At 41.7% G+C, this 12,576-nt stretch overlaps 1 protein-coding gene across 1 annotated transcript in view; it reads right to left on the reverse strand.

The window, feature by feature from the left end:
* The window catches only part of NT5E (5'-nucleotidase ecto), an 84,379-nt gene continuing 71,803 nt past the window's right edge, over positions 1-12,576 (reverse strand). Inside the window, exons 5-9 of the mRNA XM_036765804.1 lie at positions 10,364-10,518; positions 7,081-7,186; positions 6,186-6,335; positions 3,376-3,576; positions 1-1,005 (exon numbers count right to left, since the gene is read on the reverse strand). Coding sequence (XP_036621699.1) covers positions 842-1,005; positions 3,376-3,576; positions 6,186-6,335; positions 7,081-7,186; positions 10,364-10,518 — 776 coding nt within the window. The 3' untranslated portion in view covers positions 1-841. The remainder of the gene's footprint in view (positions 1,006-3,375; positions 3,577-6,185; positions 6,336-7,080; positions 7,187-10,363; positions 10,519-12,576) is intronic.

Below are 12,576 nucleotides of genomic sequence, written 5' to 3' on the forward strand. Positions count from 1 at the left end.
TGAAAAGTTTTTAAAAAAACAAAGTCCAAATTTTCCACACTAGGAAATCCTGGTGTGAAAACTCCCTCTATGAAAACAGAATGGACTTTAAAATTTTAGGAATCTGCTCAGAGCACTGGGAAGTTAAATAACTTGCTGGTGGTCACATAACCAAGCATGTCACTGGTGGGACTTGAAGTCAGTTCTTCCTGACTCCAAGGATATTCACTATACCACACTGCCGCTCCAATCCAAAGTCTTTTTTTTAAAAAAGGAAAATATTGTCCTGGAACTTGCATCACATTAACTGGACAGGATACCCACTACCTGCTTCAAGCACTAAGGGCACTGAATAAGGATGGCTCAAAAACGATGTTCTCAGTGTCCTAGACAGACCAACTGATGGTGCTGATGAGAGAAGCATCTCTCTGAAGTTATCTGCACTTCTGGAAGTGACATCCTGGCTTGGGCCAAGAAACGGGGGTGGTTTTTACTTGACTTAAAATATCTATATTTTTTAAACTGCCTGGGAAGTTATACTAACTTAGTATTTCTTGCTATTTTGTTGCTCATTGAATCCTAAGGCATAAAAACTATAAAGTTCAGTAACCTTAGTGTGGGACCCTTATTGTCTTGTGTTTTTCTTGTTTATCCACTGCTTTTCAGTCCTTTCCTGCCCCCTGCCCCGCCCCTCCCCCCCTAATATTCAGGAAGCTTCATTAGCTTCAAGGAGACCTATGTGCTTTCATAATGGTAGGTAACTGAGCACAAATCAGAACCTTAACCACTGTCTAAATTTTTTAACACTTGCAGAGCAATCATTTTTTCTCCCCACTCCTATAAATTTCATGAAAAAACTTAGTTACTGGTAAAGAACCAAACTCAGTGCCAAAAATGTGAGGGAGATGATGAAGAGGTTTGCTTGGAGGTGACTGCCTGAAGAAAATTTGATCCGGCCTTCAACTGCTGGATAAACCACCCTCATTTTGTTGATATATTCAGAAACTACATTAATATCTTGGTCACCTAGAAAACAAACACAGAGAAAATGATAGGCAGCAAAAAAAGAATGAGGGAGAAAAAAAATTAGACATTGAAGAACGATTTCCATGACCTTAGAAATACAGTGGAAATTGGATCAGTCTCCCAATTCTTCTTCTTGGGATTTAGCTAGTAAGAAGAGTTTGCCCACCTGGAAAGGGCAGGGACAGACAAGAGTGAAGGAGACTCTTATTACCGTCATTACCTCTTCCCTCCTTCCTGTAGGGGATATGGACAGTAAATATCTGGGCCAAGGCTAAATGTGTTGAGAGTAGAAAGGGGACTTCTCTTGCTTGATTCCTTCATGGGGTCATGAGTTAATCCATAAAATGAAGTTGGGCAAGAGAGAACGTGGGAGTTTGACCTCCAAAAGGAGAAAGGGGGGGGGCAGCAATGCTGTTTGACTACAAATATAGATAGATAGATAACTGTAGTGACCACAGTAGAATTATATTTGGGAAAGTCTGTAGTTCGGGTATGAGTAATGTGTTACCACTGAGTATCCCTGACCTGGGATGACATCAGTGTAGGAAACACTATCCAGCAATGTAGGGCAACAGCTCTCCTGTAACTTTCAGTCTTAGAAGGCTGCTTGGGTCACTTAGAGGTTAAGTGACCTTCCATGGTCACAGACCTAGTGTGTGGCAGAGACAAGGCTTGAACTTTGCTCTTCCTGACCTTGAAGCTGGTCCTCTGTGCACTATTGAGACTCTGCCTGTAGATAGGGAAATGGGCACATAAGGCAGAACACAGAGCAAATCAGATTGGTAAGAGTGTTACAGGGCGAGTTAGAGCCGATCCCTGCCCTCCTCGGACCTCCCTGCTGAGGGAAACTCAGGGCTTTGCTATATGGGTGGAGCCAGGAGGAGGGGTCTCGCCTTTGTTGCCTCTGTAGCAATTCCAGGGAACTTCGGGTTGGCACGGGAAGAGAAGGGGAGGAGAGTAGGCGGAACCAGGGTGGCCCTAATGCCTACGTAACCAAAGATATAAAAGTTTGCTTCTAACCAGAATAAAACGGAGTTACTGTCCACCTCGGCTCCGGCCCCATTCATCGTCTGTGAGATGAGGGCCTTTGCTGGACAAAGGCCTGGGTGTTGGGGGTGGAGGACCCCAACAGTAAGAGTGGTGTGGTAAACTGAAATGATATGTTTGTCTTGACCCTGGTGGGTTCAGTCAACTTTTTGAATGTTCTTCTCTATGGCCAGATATTGTAGTCCATAGAATTCCTAATATCTCTGGGCCTGGGCCTGGAAGATTTGGGATTGAGCAGAACCACTGGCAGTGGTAGAGGGGAGAAGGGCATGAACACTTCCATTGTTAGGGGAATAGCGCTTACAGGACTTAGATTTCATGTTGCCTTCTCCTTTCAACTTGTCTTTCTCCTCCTTACCTCTCCCTCCCTCTGGCACACACTACCAGCCTTCCCATCATGGATTGATCTCTGGCATCAAGATCACTCCTTATGGTACCCTACTTCCTCTTTATTTCCACTTCTGTCTTAGAAACCAAATTTTATTTCAAACGGCACTTCTCTTTCTTCCTTTTCCTAGTTCAAGTGCCACCTTCTACATAAAAACCTTTGCCGATTCCCCTGTCAGTGCTCTCTCAGTGCCGCTTTCTAGAATTCATTTTGTACATGTCTGGCATATTTTATCATAGGTACATATTTTCTCTTCTGTTACAATGAAGTTGCTTTGGGGCAGAAACTATATTACTTTTCAATTAGTATTCCTAGTGCTTACAGCTGTGTCCAGCACATAGTAGGTGCTTAACAGATGTTTGTTGATGGATTGATTCTTTTTTTTTTTTCATTTTCTCTCCACCTGACATGACCTATTTATGCTAAGATACAAGGCAAGATTACCCAGAAAGGAAAACCTGGCTTTTCAGAGACAAGTTTGGAATAGTGGAAATAGTGTTGGACTTAAAAATCAGAAAGACCTGAGTTCAAATCTTGCCTCTAACATCTATTAGCTTAATGACCTTAGAAAGTCATATTATCTCTTTGAGCCTCAGCTTTCTTTAAAATGAGGGGATGGCTCCTGAGGTCCCTTCTGGCTTTAGATCTGATTCTATGAAATGTAGATAATGATACCTTCCCTCATAGGGTGGTTGTGAGGTTTAAATGAAAAAAAAAATAAGGTATGTAACGAACTTGGCAAACTTTTAATATCAGCTGTTGTTTGCATGTGGATTTTTTGTTCTTAACCTAGATAACTTAGCAGTCAGCGAAGTCTGGCCCCAGTGCAGGCTAATGGTCTGGTTTTTGTTTTTCTGTCCTGCCTGTCTTCCCAAAGTACTGTTCTCCATGTGTGCATGGGGGTGTGCCGAGGGAAAAATGGTACTTGGGCTTACCGGAATCGTGCTTCAAGCATTCATCTTTAATCATTTGGAATCCATCCCCTCCTTCGGCAAGAAAGTTTGGGAGGACAATCTTGTAGACTTCATCCATTTGGAGAGGCACATAAGTTGGCACTCGACACTTGGTACAAAGAACATCTATACTGGTCACTCTATGCCCAGGGCTTTGTTTCAGATCATATACTACATGGATACCTAGGAGAGAAATGTGTTTTGTAAGTTACTGCTGGATCCAGGGGTTTCTGAAGAATATAAGTCAGACAGTGTCTTGAATGGAAATTGCACTGGAAGGTGGGGGGTGGGGAGGAATGCACAACTATTCCAAGTGAAATTGTGACTAGAGTTGCACAAAAGTGAATAGCTAAACAAATTGTGATTACATGAAATAAAAAAATAACAAAACCAAAAGAATCCAAAGAATCATAGGAAGAAATATGAACCAATACAGAATGAAGTAAACTGAACCAGGAGAACCGTGTACCCAATGACTACTAACAACGTAAATGGAAAAACAAATGCTGTTATTATATGGAATTGTTAATTCCATATCGTATGACTATTATTAATTCTTAATGCTCGCAAATATGACTAATTTGATTAACAAAAGAAGAGAAAATTCACCTCCCTCCCTTTTTTGCAGAGGTAGGGTGTGGGAGCTATGGATAGGGAACATTGTATATACTTTCAAACATGGTGGATGTGTTGGTTAGTTTTGCTGAAACACTCCTCTTTTTTCTTGCTAAGAAGAAATAACTCTTTGGGTAGGGAAAAGGAAGGAATATAAGTGAAATGAGGATGATGTAAAAATAAAATGCAGTAATAAAATTTTTAAAATGTATAGTATGTCCCCAAAATCTTAGGGCAGTTTAAGCTTATTAAAATCTAAGCTGCACTAAGACTTTTGGGACTCTGTACACACACACAGACCCTGAAACTATATGTATACATGTGTGAAAGGAGGGGAGGAGGGAGGGAGACAGAGATACAGACTGTAGTGTTGTATAGGGGATAGAGAGATCCGGTTTCAAAGCCAGGAAGACCCAAGTTTAAAATCCTGCCTCTGACACGTAGTGGCTACGTGACCCTGGCCAAATCATGTAACTTTTCACTGCCTTTTTTTTTTCTTTGCTGTAAAGCACAAGTTATAAAAGAACTTCCAACCCTAAAGAAACAGAAAGCTAGGACAATGTGAGAGGGCATTTGAACAGACCTTGGGTCACCAGCAGCTCCATCCTAGAAAAGAGTCCAGGTGGCCTCCACTGGAGGCAGGGTTTGAGCTTGTTATCTATCCCACGAGTAAAGCAGGATGGGGGGGGGGCGGGATCCAGTGTCTGAGGCCAGGGGAGTACCCCCCTCCCCCCCACGACCCAGCATTCTCAGTGGGCTTTGCTCCCTATCACCAAGGAGTCAGTGTGTTGAACAGCCCCAAAGAGAGACAGCAAATCCTGCAGTATGATGAAGGCAGGCAAACTAATAAGACACAAAGGAGAAACAAAGGCCTGGCTTCCCTTCAGGAAGACATCGGGGATGAATATTTCAGCAGCTTCTCAGATCACTCGATGTTTTTGTACTAACTCCCTGACTCTGTATTGGTTGATACAGTTCTCTCGGTCCCATCCCCGTTCCTAACCCTCTTAACTGGGTATCACAGGTAATCAGGAGAGAACCCCCTTGTCATTTATAATTACGAACAAAATAAGGGAATGGGATCATTAATGTGAACTTAAAGAAAAAAAGAGAGAAAACTGGATTTAAAAACATCACCCAGTGATTTTGAAATGCCAGTACGTTACAGTGAAAAAAGCTCTGGATTTCACGTTAGAAGACATGAGCTCATATCTCAGCTACGGTGTGATATTAAAACAAGTCAGGTAATCTCCTGGATCTGAGTTTCCCTATCAATAAATTGAAGGGATTAGACAAGATATTCCTTAAGAATCTATGATCCTACTATTGTTCATATGAACTTAAAAAAATTTTTTAAACCCTGAATTTTAAAAAAAAGTTATTTTTCTTTTAATTTCTTCTTTAAAAAATGTAGTATTTTATTTTTCCCCAGTTACATGTAAAAACAATTTTTGACATTTGTTTTTAAAGCTTTGAGTTCCAAATCTCTTCCTTCTTCCTTCTCCACTTCCCCTCATTAAGAGGGCAAGAAATTCAACATAGGTTATACATATATAGTCATGCAAAACATTTCCGTATTAGTCATGTTGTGAAAGAAAACATAGACCAAAAAAAAAACCCAAACCTCAAGAAAAATAAAGTTAAAAAGTATGCTTCAATCTGTATTTCGACACCATCAGTTCTTTGTCTGGAGATGGATAGCATTAAAAAAGGTCCTTTTTCAAAGGAAGTTGACTTATGTCAAGTTTGGGGTGTCAGCACAGAGGAGAGACCCTTGAACACCAATAAACATTCCCTTCAGTCAGAGATTGGAGCTTTGCCTCATGTAACACGGCAGGGTCTGTTCCCTATAGCAAGCAAGAGAAAGACAAAGTGGAAAGGCCAGCCACAAGGTGGATTGACCAGCAGAAAGCCTGGTTTAGAGGTCGCAGGCTGGAGTTGTGTGGTGTGGCAGGAAGAGCACTGAACTGATGAGTCAGGATGCAAAGTTCCTCTCATCATGGGTTGTGACCATGGGCAGATCACTTAGCCTCTCCTGGCCTCAGCTTTCTCATCTACAAGATTGGAAGGATACACTAGACTAGATGATCTGAGAGCCCACCTTCTAAGCTCTAAAATCATGATCTCAGAGACATGGAGGTTCAGTACAGGCAGGAAGGAGAGGGTTCAAAACTTACCGCCCACCTGCAGGAACTCTCCAGAGGATTGGCCATAGCGATGCACGCTGTGCTCAAAGGCCTTTTTCAAAGTGGAGCCTTTTAACTCAATTAGGTCAAAAGTGCCCCCAAAGGGCAAGACTGCCGCTAGGTTTTCCCATGTGATTGTACCTGTGCAGAGGGATCACAAGTGATGTCAACAGGGGATCAGTTGGAAGAAACCCCCAAATGAACATCTCCTTAGTGCTGGGGGATGGGGGGAGGGTAGGAACGATCAAAGGAATGGAGAAGAGAGAGCAGAAAGCAGCATTAGTTGTACCCTAATGGTTATTGCCATGAGTCACATGATACTGAAGATGGAAAGGAGCCCTGAGAGGACCTCTAGTCTTACTCTGCCCTCGGGTGACACAGCCCAGCTTTTAAACTACCCCAGAAATAAAACTGCTGTCTCTTTTCTGTTAGTTGAGGTCACTAGGTGGTGCGGAGGATAGCGTGTTGGGACTGGAGTCAGGAAAACTTGAGTTCTAATCTGACCTCAGACACTAGCTGTGTGACCCTGGGCAAGTCATTTAACCTCTGTTTGCCTCAGTTTCCTCATCTGTAATACAGATAATAATAGCACCTCCCTCCCCCCAGGGTTGTTGTGAAGATCAAGTGAGAGAATAATGATAAAGCACTTAGCCCAGTGCCTGGCAGATAGTAAGTGCTATATAAATGTTAGCTATTATTATTATTATTATTAGATGCCAAAGCAGGAAATGCTCTTGGCTCTAAGGTCCTTTCCAGTTTTAAGCCCTATGATGCTCCTGGGGTTATATTTCCTGAAGTTAGGTAGCTCTCTCCAGGATGGAACCATCAGCAGTAGCAACAAGATGAACCACATTCCCAAGACACAAAGCCAGCTGGAAGCATATACCATTGTTCTGTTCATCAATGGGGGCTCGAATGCCTCCTGAGTTCAGGATGCACATGGAAACATGGTTCCAAGTCATTTCATCAGGATGTCTAAGGTTGTTGTTAATCTGTAACAGGAGCACAAAATGATCTCAAACACTTTTGCGTTTTCTTCCTTAGTGAAGACCCCAGAAACTCATCTGGCACAAAACTCGGAAGCTAAATTACTTTTGCTCCTCCTAGAATCCTTCCCCTATACCTTTGCTCAAGCTGTGCCCCACTCCTGGAGTGCCCTCCCTCTTCACCTCTGCTTTTTTGGAACCCCTAGCTCCTAGGCTCAGCTCAAGCTCCACCTCCTGCAAAAGTCCTCCTGATTCCACATTCTTCCCCCATTCTAGCTGCTGAAATTACTTTATTCATACTTATTTGTGTATATGCAGTTTCCTCCCAGTAGAATGGGGGGCACTGTCCTAGAAGGCTAATACTCTTTTAATTTTTATCGTTTTACCACCAACATATATCCCAGTATCTGGGCACATAGTAAGTACTTAACAAATGCTTGTTGAATAGAATCAGAGAGATTTATGAAGAAATGCCTAAAAAGCCTAATGAATAACATTCCCCATTTAATATGGGAGACCTTTGTGTTTTCTTTAGAAACAGTAACTAAGAAGGGAAAAAGGAGATTTCTGCTCAGTCTGAGAAGAGACCTGAAGAATGCAGCCACCTGCAGGTAGTAACTGACCTCCTTCTTCAAGTCAATGAGCATTTATTAAGCACCTACTATGTTTCAATGCTAAGCACTAGGGATACAAAGAAAGACAAAAAACATACTCTGAAGCAGCTTACAGTCTAATAGAGATTAAGTAGTAATTCTTCTTATCTGATATTTTGTATTCAGTGCCACCTTCTAAGGAGTCAAGGCAGATTTATTCTGTGCCTTCCTCTGAGGAAACTCCATCAGATGTACTCAGTTCCCATTCTTAGACTGGGTTAGAGTTAAGCCAACTTAATGGACGTTGTCCACATCTTCATTTCTGCCAGGTTTATGGTTGGATGAGCTCCCTCCATGACTACTCTGCTCATGGTTCACGTGGATCACAAAGGTCTTGGCTGAATCCTCAGGCATCCTAATAAGGGTGCTATCATAATGCTCCTTCTACCATATAGGCCTCAGGAAAGAAAGAGATAGGGCCATCAAGAGCATAGGATGCCAGCTCTCAGTTTCTCTGTAGGTATAAACTGAAGGAGTTACTCTTTGTTCCATGCTCGGGAGACATAGGGTTTTTCCCTTAAATAGGGGGTCTTAAATAGTCTATCTAGTTAATTCTTTTTAAAGAAAATCATTTTCTCTCCCTTTTTTCCCACCTCCTTTTCCCTTGGGAAAAAGAAAAACGAAAACAAAATACGTGCAACAAAAATACATTGTCAAGTTAAACAAATTCCCAGACTGACCATATCCAAAAAATGTGTGTCACATGCTGCACCTCAAGTCTATCACATCTGTTGGGAAGTGGGCAGCATGCTAATGTCAGTCCTCAGGAATCATGATTGGTCATTGCATTTATTAGCATTTTTAGTTCTAATAAGCTAAATCTTACATTGAACTAATGATGTTGATAGGTATGGTATTATCCTCATTGATTTGCTAGGGTTCTTTTTGGAGGGGGTGGGTCTCAAACCTGTGATATCTTTGGTGTGGAAATTCTCCCTTCACCAACGCAAATCAGAAACTCCCCTGGCACTTATAGTCTTAGCTTTCTGTGGCATTGGGGAATATTCCCATCTTACAAAGGATGGAACTAATAGACAAAGAAGATGCATCATTGAGGTCAGAGTGTTTGGGCAGTCAGTGAGTGTTTTATGAGCAATAAGAACTCTAACCAGAGAGACTTGGGCTCTAACATGAGTTCTCATTTATGCGGCACGTTAGCTGTTTATAAAACCTTTTCCTTAATGTCACTTCTGAGGGCTAGGTAGTGTAATTTTATTATCCCTCCTTTATGGCTGAGAAGCAGATGGGCATACTGAATAAAGAACCAGCCTTGAAACCAAGAAGACCTAGGTTCAAACGCTGCCTTTGATACCTAGTGGCTGTGACCCTGGGCAAGTGTTCTGGATAATTCTTTACATCCTAGAAGTTGCAAAGATGCCAATCTGCATTGGTTGGGAGAGTTTCCTCAAGTGGAAGTTCTCTATGCCAATGAAATCATAGGTCTAATGCCTCTCCTTATTTTAAAACTGAGGAAACTGAGAAACGCAGAGAAGTTGTGGCTTGCCTATGGTCACACGGCTACTGAGGGGGGTAGAGCAAGGCCTTTTGAATCCCAGTTCGCTATTCTTATGTTCTAGGCTAGCTCCTTAATAGAGAGGAGGTACTACTGTTTGTCTGTTAGCATGGGCTTGTTATTTTCAGGTGGGCAAGGTAAGTTAGTTGATCTTGCTGACATTTCTTCAGCAACATAAAATATTTTACATTTAGAAAATGTAAAATAATGCATATTTTAATTAATAATAATTTATCTTGTTTTTAACATACCTACGTTTCCCAATGTAGCTTTCTCCTGCCCTCCCCAACAGTCACCCCTAATAACAATAAATAAAAAAGAGCAAACCCCCCCAAAAACAAAAAAAAACTTTAAAAAGTTCAGCAAAATTACCCAGTGCATTGAAAAAGCCTGACACACGCAGTGTTCCAAACCCATGGTCCCCTATTTCTTCAGCAATGACATTTTTCCTAGACAAATTACCCTTGTTTAATATTTTACATCTGTGCAAAATGCTTCAATCAAGTAAAGGGATTTCTGAAAGCAAATCCACAGAGGTAGCACAAAATACTGGGTGGACCGGTTGACTTTTGGATAGCTAAACCTCACCAGTTTAAGTCCAAGCAATGCCTATATAACATTCAGATAGGCTTTTTGTGTCCATTTGGATCATTTTTTTTTAAAAAATGGAAAACAAATCTGGTCAAAATTTTAGACAGCCAATATCAAGTTCTTAAATATATAGATTTTTTTTTTACATATGTCCTAAATAGCAATGACCCTACTTCAATAACCCCTGATGTGTCTTTCTGGATGTGCTCAATGTTATGAGAGTGCAATTGAAGTGCCAATGAACACCCAAACCGGGTTACCAGGCTGGCATGATGCCCTGAATTTACGTGTAGGTTACTGTAAAAAAATATTTTTTTAAAAGTATACACACATATATAAAAGGAAACTTCCCCAATGCCACACACTTCAACTTCAAATCACAACACACTAAAATCATGGACTGGTGGTTTTGGAGACATCACTTACCATAGCATCACAAATCAAATTCCCCATGTTGCATTCCCTAAAACGGCAGGATTGTGTGGAGCCATTCAGGTAAACAATGGTTTTCCCTAACTCCTGCTTAGAATAATTGTCCAGTTTTACCCTCCACCTGTCGATTTCTCCTTTTATGGCTGGATCTAGAAGAGAAACAAATCCTGTGGTTAGACCTGCTTCATAGTCCTTACACCAGGTCTGATTCTTGAGATCATATCAAGCTGATCATGATGTGCCTGTTGGCATACTATATTTTGACCCAACAGTACAATGTCATTTAAAAAAGACTGATTAAAGTCATCAAAGTGCTGGAAACAATCGAGGTGCAAGTAAACTTGACAGTGCCAGGACTGAGAGATTTTAAGGCTGAGCCTAGTAATTCTGGACAATAAGACTTTGAAAATGGATATTCTGCCCTTCTATCAGCCAGAGCTGGCAAAACTAAGAAACTTCATATAGTTTGACAGCATCTGGCCCAGGAACACTACAGGGTATATCGTGATTGATAGCTGGGGCTTGGAAGGATGGGATCCAGTGAATGGTATGGTGTTATCCAAGATGAAGATCTTCCTGAGGTAGGCAGACTGGGTGAGGAAACTGACAGTAGTTACATCTGATGGAGCAGGGACATATGTGTAGAGGATATAACCAGAGTAAGGCAGGACACAGAATGAGAAGAATGCATAGAAAGATGCCTGGTTTTTTAAACAGAATACCATTAATATATAACGATTTACTGAAATTCCTTTTTTACTTGTCTCATAATTAATATCAATTACTCAATAAACGTTGATTAAGTATCTACTACATGCCAGGCGCTGTGATAAATCCTGGGGATACAGAAAGAGCCAAAAGGCAGTCCCTGCTCACAAGGAGCTCACAATCTAATGGGGGGGCATCATCAATCATCATCATGTTTATAGCTGGCATTTATATGGGTACTCACTATGTGCCAAGCGCTGTGCTAAGTGTTTTACAATTATCACCTCATTTGATCCTCACAACAACCCTGGGAGGTAGGTGCTATTATTATCTCTATTTTACAGATGGGGAAACTGAGGCAAGTCATGGCTAAGTGACTTTTCTAGGGTCATGCAGTAAGTTATCAGAGGCTGGATTTGAATTCAGGTGTTCTTGTCTCCGGGTCCAGCTCTCCATCCACGGTGCCACCTAACTGCCCCAACAACGTCATAGGAAGGAACACGCAAACAAACGTGTACAAATCAAGCTTTAGACAGGATACATAGAAAATAATTTAACAGTGGGAAGGCACTGGAATTAAATAGGATTGGGGAAGGCTTCCTGTAGAAGGTGGGATTTTAGTTTGGATTTGAAGCCAAAAACAAAAAACAAACAAAAACCAGAGCTAATAGGTATCAGCGGGGACACCTGAATTTGGGGCTTCCTGACTTGAGGCTGGCTCTCCATCCGTAAAACAAGGGGTTTGAACTCAATGTATATCTGTGATCTTATGATCCCATTTTACAGATGAAGGAATGGAGGCTTGAGAGATGAGGCGACTCGCTAGGCTTCACACAGCTAGTAAATGTCATGGAGCCAAGACTTAAATCTGGATCTTCTGACAGCTGCATCTGGGTGGTACAAGAGGTTAGAATTCTGGGCCTGGAGACAGGAAGACCTGCGTCCAAATCTGGATTCAGACATAGCCTTGTCACCCTGGGCAAGTCACTTAACCTTTATCTGCCTCAGTTTCCTCATCTTTATATTCACCTCTCTCCTGGAGTTTTTGTGAGGATAAAATGAAATAATATTGGTAAAGTGCTTAGCACAGTGCCTGACGCATAGTAGGCGCTTATAAATGCTTGTTGCCCTCCCATCTCCTTTCCTTCCACCATCCGGTGTTTCCACTGTACCACTGTGCAAAAACTTTCTTCCGTTTGCAAGGCCTAGGCATGTGGGAGAGGAGAAATATAGAACCAGAAGAAGCAAAGGGGGAAGAAATGGTGGGGGAGACAATGTTACCTATGATAAGTATAAAAGGGATCTCCAATGTTTGCCTAGTATTATTAGTGTTATCAGGGCTGCTAGGTGGCACAGTGCAAAGAATGCCAGGCCTAAAGTCAGAAAGACTCATCTTCATGAGTTCAAGTCTGGCCTCAGACACTCACTAGCTGTGTGATGCTAGGCAAGTTACTTAACCTGGTTTGCCTCAGTTTTCTCATCTGTAAAATGAGCTGAAG

Source organism: Trichosurus vulpecula, chromosome 7, assembly GCF_011100635.1.
Source record: "Trichosurus vulpecula isolate mTriVul1 chromosome 7, mTriVul1.pri, whole genome shotgun sequence".
Classification (NCBI taxonomy): Eukaryota; Metazoa; Chordata; class Mammalia; order Diprotodontia; family Phalangeridae; genus Trichosurus; species Trichosurus vulpecula.